At 41.0% G+C, this 23,459-nt stretch overlaps 1 protein-coding gene across 5 annotated transcripts in view; it reads right to left on the bottom strand.

The window, feature by feature from the left end:
- Nucleotides 1-23,459, bottom strand: part of LOC141759268 (sodium/hydrogen exchanger 9-like) — a 76,672-nt gene that overhangs the window by 17,844 nt on the left and 35,369 nt on the right. For 3 of the 5 annotated variants that reach the window (XM_074621171.1, XM_074621167.1, XM_074621169.1), the window contains 2 exons: nt 19,938-20,049; nt 18,877-19,030 (listed from right to left, as the gene is read on the bottom strand). In XM_074621171.1, coding sequence (XP_074477272.1) covers nt 18,877-19,030; nt 19,938-20,049 — 266 coding nt within the window. Of the gene's footprint in view, nt 1-14,399; nt 14,488-16,206; nt 16,254-18,876; nt 19,031-19,937; nt 20,050-23,459 lie in introns of those variants that run through there. The other 2 variants (XM_074621170.1, XR_012592082.1) reach the window with 2 other exon arrangements.

The raw sequence follows: 23,459 nt of genomic DNA on the forward strand, positions 1-23,459 counted from the left end.
AGCTTTATTTACTGATTTAACAAACCTACATAGGAGAGCGTCAGACACATTTAGTTAGTCCATATATTAACCCTATAAAAACTGACCTTGTTGTTTGCACAATCCTGTTTAAATCAATATAAAATAAAAACCATAATAGCATTCATTTTTTCTGCAGCAGAAAGCTGAGGCTTCTGTCTTTCGCGTCATATATGCGTTGTACGCTCGTGATTATGTGATGTCACGTGCGGAACGTAACGAAAATATTAAAACGCCTTTGCAGTTGATCTGCTCATAAAAATGAGCATATCTCAAAAAATAAAAATTGTGCATGGTTCAAATAACGAATGGAGTGTTTAGAAATATTGTGCTCATGTTTGTGCATTTATAAATCTTTTGGATCAATATGTTGATGCTTGGGGCGCTTCTGTGTGGAGTTTGCATGTTCTCCCCGTGTTACCGGTTTCCTCCCACAGTCCAAAGACATACAGGTTAGGTTAATTGTTGACTCTAAATTGCCCCTAGGTGTGAATGTGAGCTTGAATAGTTGTCTGTCTCCTGTGATAGTCTGGCGACCTGTCCAGGGTGTACCCCGCCTTCGCCCAATGTCAGCTGGGATCGACTCCAGAATGGGATAAGCGGTTACGAATAATTGATGGATGGATGTTGATGTCTTGTGTTTATTTAGTAACATTTTATGAAAAAACATTTATGTCAATTTCAACACTTTTATCAATTATTGTAGCTTAGGTTGTACAGATTTTAAGGATATGAAGCATTTGAAGATACTCCAAGAAATTACATCACAATAAGCAAAGATACCATGTAGGCACTGGCGGACCATTTCTATTGCAGAGTTCAAAGGGTTATAAGAGCTGAGTCACTGCGGGGGTTTGACCCTAAGATAACCTGGAATTTATGGTATGTAGAAACAAACCACAAACATTTCGACCCCCAAAAAATCAGGACGTTGCTCCGTAGATGTCGTGAGAAAGTGGAACGATACTCCCACACTGACACTCACACACTTAATAGTTCACTGATAACTCCAGATAAATAATAATTACAAGCCCAACATCTTGTACCACATTTAAATCACATTCTCTTGAACTACATGAAGGAAAAATAAATGATATAATTTAGCTATATATTGTTACCACCTTAAATGTATACTGGGTCGAAAGCCGAGCTTTACAAGAGACATAACTGCATATGAGTTGTCATGCATGAGGTGTGCTGAGCCGTATATCTCTCAGTGTTACGACTCGGCAGTGGATGTGGAGATAAAACAAAGAGCAATACAACATAAGCTTCCATTCCTATTACTGCAGTGTTACAAAAGAACAATCCATATATGGCCAAGTCTCCGACTGACTGCGGTATTTAGGTCAATCTAGTGAAACCTAGAGTGAGAGTCCCACTCTCTCTGCAGCTTTAACCTAAATTTCACATCATTTGAGCTGGTATAAAAATAAAATTGGCAGAGTGGTGTGTGTGTGTGTGTGTGTGTGTGTGTGTGTGTGTGTGTGCTCTCACACGCACGTGTATCAGTGATATTAGTCAAGCCTCCATCTGTGCATGTTGCAGTGGGCTGTGCAAAAGCATTTACATAATAACAATGTTCATTGTCTCAGAGATAATGTCTTTTGGTAGATATCTCATCTAACCTAGAAAAAACTTTAAACATTATTTGCCATATTGCACGCTGATGAATGATCTCCCACTCAACAGATGTCCAAATATCACATTATTACGTCCGTTGTTTAATCTGAGCCACAAGATAATAATGGCCAGAAATAATTCTGCACATTATGTAATGCCAACTTGGAAATTGCTGCTATTCATGACTTGAGGTCTAATACTGTACTCACATATCCAGTAACAGCCATCACAGTGGCATTTTCACTATGTTGAAATGCACTTATGCGATAATACAACTTGTCATTTAAATGTATTCAATTCTTTCAGTTAGGTAAAAGTGATAATACCGCAGCGTAGAAGTATATAACTAAAAGTAAAGACTTTGAATTCCACATTTAAACTGAAAATAAAAGCTTAGTTTATTCATTTATTTGTCATGACCAATGCTAATTGACTGACAGAAAGGCTGCAAATACTGTAAACAACAGGGAGCATTGGTCTTTCAGTGAACATGGCTTATAATAGGCTCATAATGGACAGAAATGACTACTAACAGTTAATTTGTCCATTTGAACATGGTGCTTTTTACTTGATGTCACTGAGCTTGGTATTTATGATGAGACACATCTTGTTTGAAGCATTGAGTATTTGATGTAAAGTTATTTTTTATTATCTTATTTTGTTTTAAATCAATTTTAGTTTTTTGTTCGTTATCCTTTTTGCATTGGCAATGGGTGAGGGTTGGGTGGGAGAGGTCTTGGGGGGAAAAATACCAATATATGGAGGGACAATCATTTACATTTGTGCTTTATTTGTATGTTTCTTTACACCTGATGTTCCAATAAATTATTATAGAAAAAAAGAAGAAGAGGGTTGTAGCTTCATATTTAACAGACATATATGAGTGTATCAATGTTCTCATCTAACTCTCCACAAGAAAGCGAATAAGCGCACTACCCAAATGACGGACTATTTGTTTGTTGTTGTTGGTTGATCAAGGTGGTCTCTACTCTAACTACTTCACTGTTAAACAATAGCCAGGTATTATATTTCAGGTGTTAAGTATGTAAAAAAAAACTACAGCCATCAGATAAACGCAGTGGAGAAAATCAGTACATTTCTCATAAAGGTGAAAAACAACAAGACAAACTGCGATAATACTGTAACATGTCTCTGTTTTAGTTTTTCTCACTGTGTCAACTGCTAGGGAGAAACACATCCCTCCACCACGGAAGCTGACAGCCATCGGTGTTTCGAACGGTGTCAGTTTAGGAAGGGAGTCTTTTTAGCATTTCAGCCAGCTGGATCCCTGTGGATATCCAAGGACATTTGGGAGCAGAGGAGGCAGTGGGAGCCAAAGATATTTTCATCACACAGAATTCATTTCCCTTCTCACACCGTTCACCTGGATGTCTCAGCATGACACGGGGAAATGGCCTAAATTTAGCCGCGTGGAGTTAGCGGGATACGGCGCATGGCAAGGATTGGCAAGTTAAAAGGCACTGCCCAAGAGAATAACATCAAACCAGTATTACATTTTCTTCTTGAACTGAGTGTTGGGTTAGTTTGATTTGAGTTACAAATCAAAAGAAGACATCCTCGCTTTATTTACCCACATTATTTTGTTCATTTTGCAATGTTTTGTATTGAAAAAAATTAGAAAAATGCTTATCTTCTAAAGACATCAGCGCTACTTTGTTTCCCTGATTACTCACAGGAATGAGAGGTGTTATTACTTTTGAAGAAAAGAGCTGCAACCACCAGCTAGCCAGTTTGTGGTGGCGCAGATTTACTGCCCAAAAGGAATAACATTGCTTTTGACAAATATAGTACTAGGCAGATATATTACTAGCTCACAGGCTCTGCTCTGGTAAAACTTTCACTATTGACATGTAAATAAATTCATGCAATGCAAATGTATGTAATTCAAATGGTTTCTACATTGTAATACAATGCTACAAGATCTACATTAGGGAAATTAAAGCAAATCCATGTTGTATTCATCTCCTTAAAGGGATAGTTCGGATTTCTTGAAGTGGGGTTGTATGAGGTGCTTATCAATAGTCAGTGTATTACCTACAGTAGATGACGCTCGGCACGACTCCAGCTTGGAGAAACAGATAGGAGTACCAGCACTGGAGTAAAGCAATGTACTGCTGTGGACTAAATACAACCCCACTGCAAAACACCCTGAACTATCCCTTTAAATGTCTAAAGTTTGCCATCAGCAAGAACAATTATTGATTGTGTGAAAGTGTAAGCCGTGCACAAATATGGACGGCTATGCCAAAGTCTCTTATAGCCCTCACGTCAGGTCCTTGTTGAATGGCTCTAAAACCTCAAGCTGTTTAATGATTGTTAATGACTAGCAAAGTGTTCGACTGAAAATACAATAATAGCCTGTTACATTACTGCTCGCTGGTGTGTGTAATGTGCAAGGCGAACTGGGAAATCATAATGAAAGGGGTTGTGGTCAGTGAAAACCACCTAATTTGAAAAACAAGACTGTTGATGAAGCTTTCAATAACTGGACTAGTCTGATGGTGCCTGCCTGCGGGTCTGTTTAAGCTGCCAGATCGTTTATAATTGTGAAACAGAACAAATGGCTCCTTCCTTCCTTCTTCCTTTCAGTCACTCTTGCCAAAACTGTCTCAAGGATGTGGTGAACGCTGGTGAAACTCTTTCAAACAGTCTTGATGCTATTTGGCTGTCATTTTTTGGACTGTGCCATCTCTTTGTTGTAGAGGATTAAGGGCGGTGTCTGCTGGCACCAGATACATTTATCAAGAGAACCTCAGAGACAGGACTTAGTGGTATGTGGGTTAACATGACAAGGCAGTTGCAACAACAGTAGCCTGTTTTGTGTGTTATATATGGCACTGGGCTAATGGCTCACTGCATCCTGCTGCACAGCTGACTGGAGGGATTTCCTTGTCTTTTTTTTTTACAGGAAAATGGCCCACTTTTGTATTTTTGTATTTCACCTCAAGGCTAAAAAAAGGCAAGTAAATTAAACCTGTCCTGGACGGAGACTTGAAAAAGAACACCGTGACCATTGTGCAGCTTTTTCAAGTGGCAAGAGATGACAGCAGTGGTGAAAAGATAAAGGAAAGTGTATATGTGTGTGTCTGACAAATCAGTGTATCGCACCCCACCCCCCTCCAGGCATGGAGCTGGTATGCTGTCATATCTGTAGATCCACTCATGCATGTGTTGCAGCTGCATAAGTGGTCAGTAATAGTTGATTTGGACGAGGATATAATCAGCCGACTTTCTTCCACCTGCTGCCTCATCTCCCGCTTCCTCTCATACGAACACATTCTTCACAGTGCTGCCGCTGAGGGGGATATTGTTCTCTATATATGTAGGTGCTGATGAAATTTTGAGGGCGAGTGGTGAATTATTTAAGAGGGAGGATTATGAAAGCAGCTTCTTGGCGCGTTGCTAGCGGGTATGAATCGATATGAGCCCCCCTCTTCCCCACCACCACCACCTCCTCCTCCTCCCCTGTTTTTTTCTCCCTGAAACCACAGACCCTCTGAACAGAAGTCCAGACACATGGCCACGGGACACGGCAGACTGGACAGCCAGATGCACTGTGCCAGTGCGCGTAAGAGGCTTGATGAAATACAGTACATGAGAAAGCCAGTTAGAAAGAGGATGGGATTGTGTATCTGTGTGTGTGTGCGAGACAGACAGAGGGGCCTAATTCAGACTGACCACATCCACAGGGACAGATGGCCAACTCAAGGCCTGCCAAGTCTATTCTCCTTTCCTCTGGTTCTGCCTGGAGGCGTGGGGTCTACAGTCCTAGTCAGGAAGGACATACACACAGATGTAGAGCACGCACACACACTACATTTCTACGGGCGAAGTCTGACCGTTATAGCTGTACAGTTCCTCCCAGTTGCCTTCGATGCAGATTTGATTTCATGGACTTGATTTGTGCGGTGCCAATGCTTGAAGGCTTTCATAACTGAATAAATGACCATCTTCCAGCACTCACTCTCTCGTTTCACTTGATTGTTTCATAGTGAGTTAGACTACATCCATTTTTCCCTCTCTGTACCTCCCTCCGCCTCTCCTCTCTCTATGTGTGCCCATTCTGCTGAACCATTAAATCTGCCTCTCTTTTCTCATCTGTGTATTGGGAGCCCGTGTTTGGCCGACGCTGTTGTTCTCTCTCCGGCCAATGATTTCCTGCCTCAAGAACAAGCATTCGGGACCAAACAAGAACCACCTCAGGGAGCTTAGATTTCACAGCACCGATCAAAGAGAAATGGACGGGTTGCAACCTTGTGGTTGCAGGGCAGTGCGGTTCATCATTCACGAGATGGACAGAAATAAAAAATGGCCCACAAGGATGACAGTGTTACCTTGAAGGGAAACTGAGTTTGCATGTGCTTTAAAGAGGACCTATTGTGCTTATTTTCAAGTGCATACTTGTATTTTAGAACATGTTTACATGCTTTAATGTTTAAAAAATGCCTTATTTTTTTCATACCGGCACCTCTTTTCACCCTCTGTCTGAAATGCCGCCCGAAAAGCCCAGTCTTTTCTGATAGGTCAGCTGGCCCACTCTGTTGTGATTGGTCAACCGCAGCAAACTCTTCGGACTCCGCTCCAGCTCCGCTCCAGCTCCGCTCTAACTAGCTTTGTTTGAGGGCGTGCAAAACTAGCTGCTAGGCAGGTGTTATGCAATCTGTTACTTGATGACATCACCACGTTATAGAAGAAAAGGCAGGACTTCAATCAAGACTATTCAGGCAGTTCAGGAGCAGTGTTTCTGTGGAGGAGAGTAACTCCCTTTGGCGTGTACTTTGGGAGACTTTGGCACAATATATATATATACATGTATATATATATATATATATATATATACATATATATATACATATATATATACATGTATATATATATATATACATATATATATACTGTATATATATATCACACACTAAAGGAAAGGGAAAAAGCACAAAAGCATCATAGGTGTGTAAGTTGCGATATGATTTGCGATATTAAAGGGAATGATAATTTTTATCATCGTTATTCTCATTGTCACTGAAAAACATATTAAAATGATTTTGGTGTGATTTTTGCGGGGATTGGTACCAAAAAAAGATGTTTCTTAAGTCTGTAGAATATGATGTGTTGGCCAAGACATCTCTGCAGCACGACAACATTTAATCAAAATGGTATTTTGACACACATTTCACTTTTAACAAATAATGCGCCCTGTGTGATTTCAAAATTGCAGCAGGCCTATACAGCCTCACAGAACTGCTATCATGGCTGTAGACTTTTCCACAACTTTTTTTTTTATGAAATGCCATTTTATAACCAACATTTTCGGTGAGCTCACTTCCAAATAAGCGTTTTAGATAGTAGCGCTAAAGAGTCTACAATCTGTCTGACCTTTCGTGCTACACTCCAAGGTCTCTGCAATTATCTTGGTGAGCAAAATGTTTTGAGCCAAAACTATGAGAATCTTTTTTCTTTTTAAGGTAATTTTCTATTACAGGTATACAATTAACTTGATTGAATGGATTTTTGAAACTTTTCAGGCTGTCTCTCTCTCCAATTTTCTGTCTCCATCTTTCTCCCCAATGTTCTTTCTGTAATTCTTCAAGAGGCAGAGGGCTGAAATTATAGAGGGCTAAAAATAATGGCTCTATAAATAAGAGGTGCCCATTGAGAGTGATTGAGAGGCGAGGTCGCTAGGCAGCTGGGGATGCTGGGTAAGTTGGATTCATTAGCGCTCTCCGCTTCCAAAGAGTAGCCCCCACAACTCTCCCACACAAACACACGGCACGGCTTCCTCGTAAACAACACGCACACTGATGCAGCGTTGGGTGTTGAGTGTTGCCGAACACACTTTCTATCTCTACCTCCGCAGCTCTCGGCGGTGTTGCAAATTTAGCCCCATCAGTACCATCCATCAACCCTCATTACCACTTTCCCGCTCCCTCGGAGGACTCCGTGCAGACCACATTCTTAAAGCATTGTTCATCCAGCAGCGGAGTGGAAAAATGTTTTCGCATTTGTGTGCGTTTGCATTTATGCATGTGTGAGAGAGGCACCCCGTGTCTGTTTTATTATTCATACTCATGTGTGGATCCTCTTTCAGTCCACAGACACCTGCCAGAGATACACACACCACATACTGATGTTCGCACTATATTTCCTCTCTCCCACTCTGGTGCTTAACTGACTTTCTTTAAACAATAAACTCAAAAATACTGTGTGTGTCCCATTTGCATTTGATGTGCATGCAAAATTTAGCATTTAGAGCATTTTATCTGCTCTCATACACCCACACAAATACACACACACAAGTGGGCCCTTTTATTGCCCTGATGCTCTTTCTAATGGCCCTCCTCCTCCCTCTCCGTATTGACGTCACATCCATTAGGCAGTGCCTCGGGGCCTTTTTAGTGGAGCACAGGACTCCAATGTACGAGACCCCCGTCCAGAGTCAATCTCCACCTGATAAACTCGCCGTATTGGCCGATCTGACAGACGCGGTTACCACGGCAATCTGTTCAGCCTCTCCGCACACCGCCATGACTATCAATCCTCTGTGAGAGGAAACCCAATGAACTGTGTGTCAGAGGGGAGAGCGGTGTGTTAACTGTAGCGCATGCACTCTACGAGCTCTCACCTGTGTATTGTCTGCACACACGCACACACACACACAGCTCAACTATCAACACACATAGGGGTGTTGATAGTTGAGCTGAGAGAAGACTATCTGGTGCCACGCTAAAGTGAAGAGATAATGTTTCACGTCTGATCAGCAACAGAATCATAATTCACTGTCCTCTTCCAACCTCCACCTCTCTCATTATGTTCCCAACAGCAACATCTCCAGTTGGGGTCACAGGAACAACCCTGTTTCCGACCCTGAATATAGCACTTAACTCTCATTAACACCTTACTACCTTACAAGTTGCACTGACTGACTCTTTTCCCCTTCATGAATATAGAATGAGTGTGAAGTACATAGGCAACTTCAGTCTTAGCAAAACAGAGATAGCTAGACTCGAGTGGTGACATGCTGTGCCGCCTGGCGTAGACAGAAATGGCAAATGACGGCTTGGGGTCGTGTCGATTTGGAGCTGAGAGCCACTGCCGAATGAGGACAGGCTGAATTTTGATGGCGGAGCCTTTTCCCTGAAAGAACCGTCTGAAATGTTAAAATGAGGCTTGGTTCTTCAACACTCGGGAGACATAATCAATGGTCGGTGCGGCTGGCTGAACTGGCAGGGCTCCGCTGTGACTCAGTGCTGCACATCTAAACCCCGTCGCCCAACTGGAGCTGAGCTCAATGTAATGAGAAATGAGACTTAACTTTCAGTACAGTGAAGGAAGGGGAAAATTACCCAAGGAGGAAGAGGGGAAGAAGAAAAATAAGGCAGAAGAGAGGAGAGAGCGAAAAAGAGAACTGCAGGTTGTTTTGATAAATAACAGCGACAAAGTGTTCTGGGAACAGTATTATAGCTCCAATCCATCACCAGATCATCAGACTACATTAATAATGAATGTTTTATAGACATAAAATGTTCAGTGTACAAATCAGACGGTAGCGTTTTGCTCCACAAATCGAACCAACAGTCACCTGACCCACTTGATCCATTCCTTAAGGGACAACAACAAGCGTGAATTCGCAATAGCTGCAACCACGTACGCGCATGCATCCATGCACACACACACAACCTCAGAAACACTTGACCTCGATGTCATAATGAAAAAGGCACTTATTGCTGATACCAATGAAACCTCCAACCTGAGTCTACGACAAACGGTCGTGTCTAGAAGGTAACCTCCAAGTTGCTAAAATGTGCAAAATCTCTCGCGAGACTCGCTGCCCGACGACTTATCCGAACCTTAAACATTCAAGGTCATTGTCTAACCCTAACGCCGAATTCACACCAGGTAGTGGCGAAGTGCAGCTTGCCACAATAACATGTCAGAGTGGCTGCGGGTCCTCTCTGGCTGCATTTTGCCACTAAAAGTTAAACTTTTCCCATCTTTTGTTTGGCGACACTTCGCCGCAGAATCAAACTGCCGCAGCTTGCTGAGGTCGGGAGCAGCCGCCGTAGTTTTTCATAGATATTGCATGGCTCCTCGCTACAGGCCAAATTTCAGTCTGAAAACTTCAGGTGAAAACTGTGGTCGGCAAAGGGTGGGGACATTTTTGCAGACCGATCAATGAACGACAGAGTGAACTACAGAACTGCTGGTCGCAGCAAAAAAAGATGTATAATTTTTCACATTCAGAAAGCTTGAAGGATTGCTTTGGAAAGCTCATTAACGAATATCTTACATTTTTAAAGCAAGAAAGAAAAGCATCTGTTCCCTGTCTAAGTTCCAAAGTCATCTTTTGCTTTCCTCGCACTTCTCTTATATTTTCCAATTTCTATTTGTTACAAAGCAATAACTTTGACAGGACAGAATAAAGAATATACCAACGAAAGAGAAGTCAGGATTTAAGCATTTCTCTTCCTCTGTCTTATTACCTCCTTTCCTTATCAGTAGGGGCAAACCTATGCGGGAACCATTCGTCTTTAGAGTGAAATATATTCCATCTGTTGGCATCCTTTTATTATGGACAGTGTGTATTTGCTTGTGTACATGATGATATGTGGGTGACTTTCCTCTCTCCTTCAGTCTGTCATGCCTATATATTAGGAGGGAGGAGGAGTGTAAATGTGTGTGTGTGTGGCTTTACTCTTGTATTACACGGTTCTCACAATTGGAAAAAATGTTATCAAAGCTGTACAGGCAGATGGATGTCAGAAAGAGGGAGTGAGTTAGTGAGAGAGCGAGAGAGAGATAGTGATAAGAGGTCAGTGGGGCATGAAGGAGAGTGAGTGACATCAGAGACATGCTTTTCCACCCGTCCATCTGTCCACTCAAAACAAAAAGGCCAGTCATTAGCCAGGCTCCAGCTGTTACATCTTAGCCTCCAAGATTTGAACACAGTTCATCTATACATGCACACACAAATACTGTCTGTCCTACACTATGACGAGCATGACATATCTCAAAATGACATCATCTCACAAAACTGTGGCTTGCATGCGAGCAATTTTCTCATCGTGCTCATCACTCTCACTCCGTGGAGCATGCAAATTAACAAGACTAAAAGTCTACAGCCATGCTGGCGGCTCTGTGAGGCTGTACTTAGGCACAGCGGTGCTTTTAATGCAAAAATCAACATGCTAACAAGCCCACAGTGACAACATGCTGATATATTGACCAGGGGAACCGTCATAGTTTAGCCTGATAGTGTGCTAACATTTATTAGGGTGCTTTCACACTTTTAGTTCAGTTCATTTGGTCTGGACCAAGGGAAACATTTTTTATATTGTGGCATTTTAGTTCTGGTCCGGTTCCTGTTCACGCTGCCTTTTTACAAATGAACCAGAGGAGTAAACATGAAGTTAAACAGAATGATGGGTAACTGGTTGATTGGACAGTTTTGGCGATCGTCATCCTGCATCATCAGGACCCACGTGGATAAATCAAATCACTTTAACGCTCCCAGATGACTGGTGCGAACGCATAGTCTGAACCTCGGGGAGCGTATGGACACGCGCATGATCAGCGTACTGTGGGATCGCTGTCATACTTTTTAATGGAGTTAATGAACTGACAAAGTACACAGAGTCGGATACAAGCACAGCAGTTTTAACAGCTTTTGACCTTTTAATTAGGTAAAATACATGAGCTGACGTGCATATCTACATGGCCTTAAATACAGGTTGCTTCCTGAACCGATTTCACGATCAGCAGATGGATTTATTAGTAGTTTAGCTTTTGAAATCACGCTAAAAATCACATATCTGCTATCACAAAATTCTGTGGTTGGTTCATTTCCTTTTACACCACAAACAAACCACACCAAAGTCGACCACCTTTTCAAGCGGTCTCGGTTCGGTTGTTTAGTCTGCACCAGGGTTCAACTGACAGCTTTTACACCAGCTAAAACAATCCGTACTAACCAGGCAAACGGATTTGAGTTTGTTTTAACAGAACCAAACAGGTTATGTGTGAAAGCACCCTTAATTAGCACTACAAACACAGTACATAGTAAAGACCAACCAACCGACCAACATCATCCATAGAACCATGCCACTACAGTGGCTAAAAATCAACACAGGACACAGCATCTGCCCTTTTCATGACATTAAGTAAGAATGGAAATCATGAATGTGTGTTCAAATATAGAGCAAAGCTATAAACTGCAGTAAAAACAGACCAGAGGCAGTAAGTCCATAGACGATGTGATCGCTTCTGCACATCTACGAATAAAGAATAATAAGCACAAAATAAAACTATTAGTCTGAGCTGGACTGAGGAGGAATAATGATATTCAAAGTGAAAGGGCTTGAAGAGGACATGACTGGCCAACGTTCAAAGCCTAGGGGCCCCAGACTGCTCACTGTGACTGGGTCTCAGATCTCCCCAGGGGTGCCCTGCCACCTCCAGCCCTCATCAAAGCCAAGGAGACAGACCGAGACTGAGAACCGCCAGTGTGACGATGTGTGTGTGCGTGTGTGTGTGTGTGTGTGTGTGTGTGTGTGTGTGTGTGTGTGTGTGTGTGTGTGTGTGTGTGCGCGATACTGCTTGTGCATACACTTACATCAGCAAAAGAAAAGACAGAAACAAACAGAACACTGTGACGTGGTGTCATTTGTTATAACTTAAGTGATTTTTCAGCTGAATAGCCCCTGTCAATTTGTGACAATAAGAAATATGAGTCTATACAGTCTACATTTTGGGCATATGACTGATTCTCAGATTTGAATTGGACTAATAAGAAGTGGTTTGAAACGTTTTTATTTTAGTGGACTTCAGAAAAGTGTGTCAGTGGCCTATTATCGCACTTTAAACTAATTCTACAGTACTGTAAAGTCTGATAAAGCCTTAAGGAGAGATAATATCGCCATGTATACTCTATTATTGACTAATGACAAATAGTGGCTTTGAACACAGAAACAAACATGGATGTTTTCCATCCTGGTGCAGAGAAGATGCTGGCACAAGGCAACTTTTTGCCCTCATGACTCTGTTTAGTTATTTAATGGCTCCACACATGGGTGGAGTAGCACAAACACAAGCAGTCTGTGCATAAGGTGGTGAGGTGCACACACAAAACCTATTCAATATAACATAAACCTCTTCTATGTATCTTTTATTCATAAAAATGAAACATTGCATATTTCAACCTTTAGTATTTCTTAAAACTTGAATATTGTGAACAAACAGCCAGTAATATTAAATCATTAATAGCACCAGGTGTGGGGCACCATGTACACATATAAACCAAACCAACAGCAGTACAATTCATCATCTAAAACCAAATCTCTTAAATTATCCCATATACTCCAACAATGAAAGGTACAGTGTGTAGGATTTGGTGGCATCCATTTGTGTGGTTTCAGATTACAACCAACTGAGTACCCCTCCGCTCACTCCTCCCTTTGCAAGAGTGCAGTAACGTGAGCCGCCGAGTGCAAAACCGTGGTAACGCCGTTCGCCTCCCTGAGAGGCCATCCTTACCATAACAACACTACTTTAGGAGCAACAGAAGTCAGACGAAATATTTATCATTTCCTATCTCAAAAATTACAAATTTTCCAACATATCATTAGGCTTGCTGCGGTTGTCGGTGTTACCGGTGTTACATGGTGGGCGGGCATACACTGATTACATAACTTGCCCACTGCCCACCTAGTAGTTTTGCTTGTTTTATAGAAATAAAGTCCATTATGGTTCATTTATAGTTATCAATACATAGTCGGACGAAGGACGCTACAGAGTGAAAGTGAAAGTGTCTGCTCTGTACGGAGTCTCAGCACAAAATAGCAGGAGTCAGATTCCACACACACAGGATGAGAGAGTTGACAGACAAGACGATGGCGGAGGATTTGGTGTCAAAGCGAAAAGCAAAAAGCAAAAAATGTTTTTATAAAAAAAATTCTAAATAAACCCAATGCTATAAAGGACCCATAACGTTAATGAGGTAATCACTACACAAAGCGGTCACAGCTGATGTGGGCGGTGCAGCGGCACCGAGTGGAAACCTGTGGCATCGCAGCAAAAGCTGGACCGGAGAGAGGCCAGACACACAGCCATCCAACAATAAAGGTCAAAGCAAGCGCTCTACATATATTGAGCGTCGTCTTTTCTTGTAAAATGTCAGGTGTAATCGGTAACACAAGTTTATCAACCGGTGGTAAAATGTCCCTTCCGTTCCCTACTTCCCTACATATCAGGACATATCAGGCTTGCATTTCATCTTCAACATGTATACATAAAGCACAGCTAAAAAAAGACTTCTCTTTTCCAGACTGTGCTGCACTGCACCAAGGTTGAGCTTTCATCCTTGGACACCAAAGCTTGTCGGTTGGTTGAGCTTGCATTTACGCTTGAATAATAATAGACCCCTTTATGTTTGTTTTTACATTACTGTTTTTTTTTTAATTTCAGACATTTCTCTCAGATGGGTATAATCGGTTTGTTTTTCCCTCCTGCAGAGTAAAACTACCATTAACTGACAAGTGTGTGGGTTTGTGCATGGGAAAGCAGAGACGTCCCTGGAGGTTGGGATTGGTCTGAAGCAACAAGCATGACAGTGCAGGGAAGAGAAAATGAAAACCAGAGAAAAGAAAAATGACCATTATACTGTTTCATGGTAAGTTGTGTTGAGATATATCTATAATTACTATGAATTGCACAATACAGGAAAATAACAATTTCATTACTGTATGCATTTGAGTGTAAATAATCACTTTTATTTTGCGGGGGCATGATGAAACTCTCAAGTGTCGGCAATAATGTACCTTGAAATTGAGCCTGGAATGGAGAGAAAAAGAGAGGAACTGATGAGGAGGAGAGGCAGACAGTTGAGGCTTTAAAAGCGCATTTTGCTTTGTTTGTGTTCAAAGTCGGATGTCTGACTGAACAGTGAGCTGACTCCTGAATACGGAGGCAGTGTTTTTTTTTTTTTTTACTATGTAGTTCTCGTCTGGTTTGAGCCTTAAGCATCTATCTAAACATGAAGGATATGAATTTGACATTGCAGCCTGACAGACAGCTCATCACGTCTCAGCTCAGCTCACCCCCGTTCGCCACGCATTTCTGAGTGTGTTTGCATAAATGTGTTTGTGTTTATGCATGTTCGTCGCTGGCTGCGAGAGTCTTAACAGCAGCATAGTGGAACAAACACTGGCATCCTATATTGACATTATATGTTATTTCTTTGAGCCTCAGTTGTAAAATAGATTAATTCTAGTGCCCACTTTATGGTTGGAAACTTTCTTTCATGCTGTTCTATGTCATTTGGTTACACTCAGTAGGGGTGATAGTGATGAAACCAGCGTACAGTAGGCTTATGCATCCCAATATTCAGTATGTACAAACACCTGCGCATGATCTCCTTCGTATAAACGTAAAATTACCAAGTTTATTTGTCTAACTACTAGTCAAAATATCTCATAACACTTAATATAAGACACGATCACCTAAGAAGTAACATTAAAGTGAGATATAGGCACTTGTTTATAGAACACAGCAAAAATAAACCATTTCAGAATTGGCAACAAAATGTGTACTGCATGCAAAACTGCATGTGATTATCATAAAGTGAGCATGTCTGTAAAGGGGATACTCGTGGGTACTCATAGAACCCATTTCCATTCACATATCTAGAGGTCAAAGGTCAAGGGACCCCTATTTATTTATTTATTTAAAAAGGAACCCCATTAGCTGATACCAATGGCACCAGCTAGTCTTCCTGGGGTCCGAAATCATGTACATTAATTTATCACATACATACTATATACAACATCACATTTGTGTTACACTAATAACACTCAAATTTTCAAACATATATAAATTTCAAATTTCAAATTCATACACAAATCTTCCACAATTTTTTTTTTTTGAAAATCGCCATGCCAGTTTTTCCTCGCCAAAATTTTTGCGTAACTTTGGTTGGATTGTTATTTAACCTCCTCCTCGACAAGCTACCATGACATGATTGGTACCAATGGATTCCTTAGGTTTTTCTAGTTTCATATGATGCTAGAACTTCACTATACTGTAACTTTAAAATTGAGTCTGCTACAACCTTCAAAAGATCTAATAGCGGCTGGGCTCGACAGCGGGACTTCAGATTTTTAAGCGGTTAATTAAAAATCAACAGTACTAAATATTACATCTTATTTCAAGAAATCCTACCATGCAAGTTTTCACTTGATCCATTGGCAGATTGTCAACTAAAACACCTTGAATTCATTATTGTTTTTTTTTTTACTTATTTTTTAAGAGGCCTTTTTTTCCAGTGAACATACCCCGCTTTGGTATTTGAATTGAAAATTTAAAACACATATGTCTGACTGAAAGAGACAGATCATCATTAGATCACCATTTCCTGTCTACAGTGTGTAAAAATGCAGACTGGCCTGCTTTACTGCACCCACACACACACGTACACCCAGCACCTTATTACCCGTGATATATCAGCTTTCTTGAGGAAATTTCACAAAGTGGAAACAAAAGACATTTTAGTACCTCTTTTTCTTTTTTGATGCCTGCGGTGGTAAGGTCTTTTGAGGTAGCTATAGGGGTAAAAAAAAAAAAAAAAAAAAGAAGACCGGAGTAATTTCACACAGAGTACAACAAGACTCCTCCACAAAGCCATTTCAGAGATTGAATGGAAGTTAAATTGCTCCAGGTGAAGAAGATGTAATGTATTATTCACTGAAATTAAGTCTTTCAAAGCTGTTACTTGTCCCTTCACTTCATACAATCGGCTGAGGGAAGGGAGACGAGGAGGGAAGTAGAGGTGGGAGTTTGGGATGGGAAGTGAGGGAAACAGAGCTATTCTCTGAAACATGACAAGCCTGAAGGCTCGACTCAGTGTACTGTGATGGGCTCCTGAGACGGAACGACTACCCACGAAGACGGCAGTATCATGGGGATAGAAATATGCAGTCAGTAGAGGTGTAGTATTCAGGACAGATATCCACAGTTACACATGTATGCACACACACAAATACACACATGCAGGGAAACATGAGGTTAAACAGTAATATAAAAAAAAGTAATTAAACTAATAAAATATTTTAATAAAATACCTGTCACATTATGCATTTTCATTATTATTTCGGCTGCACAATCAGCCACTGTGTGCCAATTTAAAGGCCCTGGAAACCAATTTTCTCAATAAGCTATTACTTTAAGAAATGGGTTCCTTCCCACATGATTTTCTGCCTGCTATTTTACATTTTCTATTTTACATTACATTTACTATTTCGTAATTTCTGTATTTTATGTTTTATTCTACCCGGTCTCACAGGAAAGCGTATAAATAGCACAACAAGGACATTCCTTGTATCATGAGGACATATTTTAGGCTTTTAGCGTGTCATTTGTACGCCACTTTTTGTGTGTTATTTGTACACCATGCAACAAAACTACGGTAACGTCTGCAGTTACGTTGAGGCAACAAAACCACTCACTTAGGTTTAGAAAAAACGTCATGGTTGGGCATAAAATTAGTATGTTAACTATGAGAACATCATTAAAAACAAAAGTAAAATACGTCACAAACGTCACTAAAAACAATAAAATACGTACGGAAACAACGTAATATGACTACGGAAAACACGCCACAAACATAACTAAAAACACATGTAAAATACGTACGGAAACAACGTAACATAAGTATGGAAAACACTTCACAAACGTCACTAAAGTACACGTCAATAACGTTTTATTTGTGCTTCTCTTACTCATTTCAAGACACAAATTATCATTCCAAGCAGAGTGTTTTTAAATATCTTATAATGTGTCTGGAGGGGATCTTTAACTTTGCTGCCTATTTAGTCACAAATATTTAATGTTGGTTAGAAATACTTTAAACCTAGTTTTCATGTGATTTAAAGACAGACAACAAAGAATCGTGAACTCATCATGAAGTGAAAGTCACTAAGTGTAGAGGCAGAGTAACCAAGCTCCAAGCCAATCAGGAGCCAGAGAGACTGTAACGGTAAAGTAACATCATTGTTTTAAAAAACTACTTATAGCCTTTAGGAATGTATCTTCCAGAAACACATTTCACCAGCATTTGGAAGATGCTATGTGTAATCTGTGACCCTGAATTCTCACACAGTTCAGCCTTGGTGTAGATTGGATCTAGAGACAACAGAGCAAAAACTCCTTAAGCTGCTCAACTGACACACAACAAGAGACCCGTGTTTGTGGACACAGATCCGGCGCCCTGGAGGGGATTTTACAGCGATATTGGTTCTTTGTCCGGTTCATAAACGTTAGCATCACAATGAAATGAAGCTTGTTTGGCTGTAAAAGCTCAAACCAACAACTTGGCGGATCGAATTACCAAAGCCTATCTGCAATTCATTGACAACAGAGCACCTCAGTGTTTTGTTACACATCACAAATTGCCTCATTGTCTGTGTTTTGCAGCTTTAAAAGAGGGTGTTTTAATGGTCAGAAATGGTTTGCGGTGTGCACTTTTGGATATATTGGATATATTTTTTATGTTCTTACTTTTAATACAGTTAAGAAATATCCAATTGGGCAATTTTAATGTTTTACTTCTTGTTTTTCACCAATGCTTTTATTTACTTCTATTCTTCTATCACAAAAGAAGACATTTGCTTTGTCTGCACTGAATTTAGATATTTTTCTTACAGTTACAATAGGCTTCACTGACACATATGTACACACCCACACACACACACATGCAACTGAAAACCACTGGAGACTCAAAAAGCACTGCCTGGAAAGACCGTGGCAGACAATTATACCACTGTGATCTGGGCCATAGATTACACTTTAATAACATAAGTATCTAATTACGGCATTGCATCCTTCACGCCTCTTCTGCACTCCTTAATCATTATCGCCCACTGGCCTCGAATCCCAGATAGTACGCAGACTTGTGTGTTCTCCTCATATGCCTACAGTATTGTGTATTTGCGGGTTTCTGTGTGCTAAGTGTCTGTGTTGGGGCTGAGCAGCGAGGGGAGGAGGCCGAGGAAGAACTCTAGCATGCAGAGGAAAGCTTTACAAAGAGCTGTTGCATATTAAGTGGGCTGAATACTTAATGTGAGAGTCTAATTAAGCTGTGTCTGTCTGTGAGAAACCACAAATGATGGAAAAGAGAGATAGGGCGATAGGTTTGACTGTGTCACTTGGCGAGGTGGTAACACTAACCTGATGTTCAGACAGTGCAGCACGGGATGAGCCGCCGTACCAAGCACCCAGACGGTGAAGCCAACCAGCACTAGAGTGGTGGTGAGGATGGTGCGCCTCACTTCTGTGGTTGTGTCTCTTATAGCCAGGCTAAACGCTACAGCCCCCCTGAAACCTGAAAGCAGAGAGGACATTTCTGAGCAAACAGCTGGATTACTGCCATCCATCAAAACCGCCAGACAACCACCTACCAACCAATTATTTGAAAAAGGCAGGAGAGAGCTATCCAGTTAATAACTCCTGTCCACGGGTAACAGATTACACCCTGAGTATCACTATCGTTGACCAGCTGCTCACCAGCAAGCAAACTTCTGGACTGCTGTAGTGACATAATACTTAAAGCCAAAACAATTCCCAGAGTAAATCCTTTACTGCCACAACGAGAAACAGATGGGGGCGGTGGTGGTGGTGGTGGTGGTGGTGGTGGTGGTGGAGGTTTGAGAAATAGCAAGACAAGGGCTTTTTACGAAGAAACCTTCTTACGTAAGAGGTAAAGTGGGTCAGGCAAGCAGCGAAACATGCTGCTGCTGCACTACCCCACATCACTTCACATCGAATATTCCTTTCTACTGCATCATCAAACCGTTCAGAGCATCAACCATTAGACTCTAAAGTGAGGCGATGCCTTATTTAGTCGTCTCCAAAATACAAATGCAAAAATAGAAAAGGCTGAGAGGGAATTATTTTTAAAGAAATCTATTATTCTGACGACATCAATTAATGCAAAAATGCCCTACACACACACATCGTCCACAGGGGACACAATCTTTCAGCATCCTCACTAATGCCATAAGCTGCAGGCAGTGAAGAGAATGGAATAATTAAAGAGGTTTTATAGGATAAATTAGGGTAAAAGTTTTCATTTCAGAATTTCTTGCAGCAATAATATTACAGACCCAACGTTTATCAAAATAGCAAGCCAGAGATGTGATCAGACATAATTTTTCAGCAAGGTCCAAAAGTGCAAAATGTTGCATGAAATAAAAATAAATCACATTAATATGTATTATCAAGAACTGTACCTGCAAACATCATGAAGTGCTGGAAGGAGCAGGGTATCTTGGTTGTGCGTCCCAGGTTTAGGAGGAATGAGAAGGGGTAGATGTTACAGGCTCTTGATATAAAGATGGAGAGCTGTTCGTAATGAGCGCAGATTAAGGAGAACACTTGTGACTGAGACACACTCACAGGTTGAAGTACACTCATGAGTCAACATGTTGCCATGGAAATCTGGGTATTTTTCAGTGAAAATCACAATTTCTTGGAATCATATTAGGAAAAACTGGCACTCCCAGAGACATGTTTTTGTCAGAAATGCATAGTTCATTTGCAATTAGGGCTGTCAATCGATTTAATATTTATTTAATCGCGATTAATCACGATTGTCCATAGAGATTTTTCAAGAATTTAATACTCTTATCAACAAGGGAGTGGGCAAATATGCTGCTTTATGCAAATGTATGTATATATTTATTATTGGAAATCAATTAACAACACAAAACAATGACAAATATTGTCCAGAAACCCTCACAGGTACTGCATTTAGCATAAAATATATGCTCAAATCATAACATGTCTCAAGCCCAACAGGCAACAACAGCTGTCAGTGTGTCAGTGTGTTAGTGTGCTGACTTGACTATGACTTGCCCCAAACTGCATGTGATTATCATAAAGTGGGCATGTCTGTAAAGGGGAGACCTGTGCCAGTTTTTCCTTGCCAAAATTTAGAGCAAGTTTGGGGCGTTATTTAGCCTCCTTCATGACAAGCAAGTATGTCAGGGGGTTTTCTAGTTTCATATGATACCAGTATCTTCACTCTAGCTTTAAAACTGAGCCCGCTACAACCTAAAAATCACAAGTTGCGTTAATGCACTAATTAAATTAGTGGCGTTATAACAAATTTGGGTCAACACATTGTCACGTTAACTTTGACAGCCCTAGTTGCAATGTAATCCTATTGGGGCAAGCTGGCATCGTCATTTACATCCACTAAAAGTGCTTGTTTTTGCCACTGACAGGCTCTGATTGTTACTATAAGTGTCTGATATTATGGAAAGAGTCTCGCTCAAGGAGAAATCTTGTTCTGAAATCTGGTGAAGTGAAGTGTTGCCAGAAGACAACGGTGGAATAGTGGAATACATCCATGGAGGAAACACAAGTGCCAGCAGGGCAGAGTTTGTTATTTTGGAGTACAGAAAGAGGAGCTTTGTGTTATCTAAAAGATTTTCTCTGGCTGAATATTTAGATGATTTCGACAATGTGGATGAGGGCTTTGAATTCAATGGCCGCCCAAATATATTTTAGCCAGACTATACGGATATTCAGATTTCACAACGAGACTTCTCCTTGAGCGGGACTTGGACACAATAACAAGCGAAAGGTAAAGAAAACACATTATTTCTCTGTAGGGTTCTTTCCATAATGTTGTCAGACACTTATAATAAAAATCTGAGCTTGTCAGTGGCAAAAACAAGCACTTTTAGTGAACCTAACGTTGCATTGACGCTGCTCACTTGCCCTCGCAGCTCATTTCGTGGCTGACGGTTACAGCGCTCTCCCTCAATACTGTATATACTCAATTTCAGAAATGTTGTCCCCATTAGTCACTTAGATACAAAAACATGGGGACATAGGATCCACGTTGAAAAATACCAAAGTTACCCTTTAAGCTATTTAAGATTCAAAAGTCTGCGGTCTTGTTTAAGGTTTGGGTAAGTTATTGATAAGTTAGGGTTTTGTTTTTATTCTAATCATAATCCAATCCTTTTAATACATATCAGACAAAATACATGACAGTTAATGCCAAACTAAATACAAAAGTACTAATTCTATGCGAGATCAGGCTTTAAAAGGACCCCCATGAATATCAACATATATGCACGTGCACACACACACATCCAAAAAATAATCTCTGAATATTTGCTGTTTAGGATGCAAACACAGCGGTGTGGCACCATGCCGAGGCATGAAGCCAATCAGGCTCTGCCAGCTGTCTCTGCCCTCCACACACACTTTGATGTCTCACATAGGATGGCACTGAATGCTAAGTGTCCCGGGCAGCAGTTAGGGAGAGGATATCTGTACAATTATCGGGGACGTAGCTGCCGTCCTGGATACACTTAACGTCTTTTGTCATACTTTTAGAAGAAGTTACCGAGGCCCCATAAATCCTCCTAACCTGATATGAGCCTGAGTGCAGCCTGAGATCCTCTTTTACTCTTTTAAAACACACACTTTGTCAGCTCCTCATTGTGTTTTGGTGCATAAAATAATTTATGCAGATAGGTACTCCTGTTTTGGCATCATAGCTTTTCTACACTAAGTCCAAACATGATGCCTGGAATAATAAAAGGGACCAATATTTTAGGCAGGGGACCCTAGTCTGACAGGGCTATTACTAAAACAGAGCTCCCTCGCACCCTGCAGTCAATATTAGATCTCATGCACCCTATGGATTTTCAAAAGCAATATCCTGCTCCCAAAAGCAGTCATTCCTCTTTATCAAAGGCCTCTAAGCTATTTGAATGGAGGTAATTAAGCACTTTCATCTCAGCCTCATTTCCAATAAAGCCCATCTCTATTGTCACTGGCTAAGGCTGGCTATGGCGATTAAAATCTACTGCGTAACCAAAGAGCGATTAGCAGGGTTGAATCACAGGGGTTATTTCTTTTTTATAGACACTTTTAGCACTGTACAAGAGGAGTTCGACCTCCATTTATTCCTGTTTGTACATCCGGGTCAGCGCCCAGTGAGTGTAGTTAGCCAGATTTCTTTCACTCTAAGCTTTTGTTGTGGAAAGCACAATTGAGGACAAAGCTAAACAGGCTCAAAGCTCAAGTCAAACATTTTCTCCCTGGCAGCCCCTCACGCTGAACATAAGAGCATTGGAAAAAGAATCTGCTCGGTGGACTCTTTCTCCGGCTCCTTTGACCCTATGGTGGAAGATGGATTGTAATAATAATTGCTGGCCATCTGGGCACTGGACTGTGAAAGAACAGCCCCTTGGAGTGCGGCCACTAGACTCTCTCTCCTCAGGCATACGCTGCTATGGTGATGCCAGCTCTCGGGCAAGGACAGTTGTAGCCAGCAGTCCATAACTACCCCTCCGATCCCCCCTCAGGAAGTAAAGCTGACGGATACGACAACAGCTGTGAATATGAAACATCTGTTATGATAGTAAAACTTTAAAATGTAATGAGTATCATTAAGAGACTGATGGCGTTTAGTTAACATAACATGGATTGTTGCTGCATTGCATTCTGGTCTGCAGAGACTCCAGTCAGAAGAGAAACTAATGCATCTCCTGTGATGGATTTCTGCCTGCATGGTTTTTGAGTAGAGGTGCAAAATATCAAGTATAAGAAGCTCTTGCGTTTTGATTCTGAGCATTTCCCCCCCAAAAAATTACATTTACTGTTGTTTCAGCAGCTACTACCCCATAATTCATAATATACTATTATTGTCAAGTGCAATACGGATTAAACTGCACAATAAATTGTACAATAATTCGACTGTGCAATACTGCAATAAATAATATTCTTAT

The sequence above is a fragment of the Sebastes fasciatus genome, chromosome 21, assembly GCF_043250625.1.
Source record: "Sebastes fasciatus isolate fSebFas1 chromosome 21, fSebFas1.pri, whole genome shotgun sequence".
NCBI classification, from domain to species: Eukaryota; Metazoa; Chordata; class Actinopteri; order Perciformes; family Sebastidae; genus Sebastes; species Sebastes fasciatus.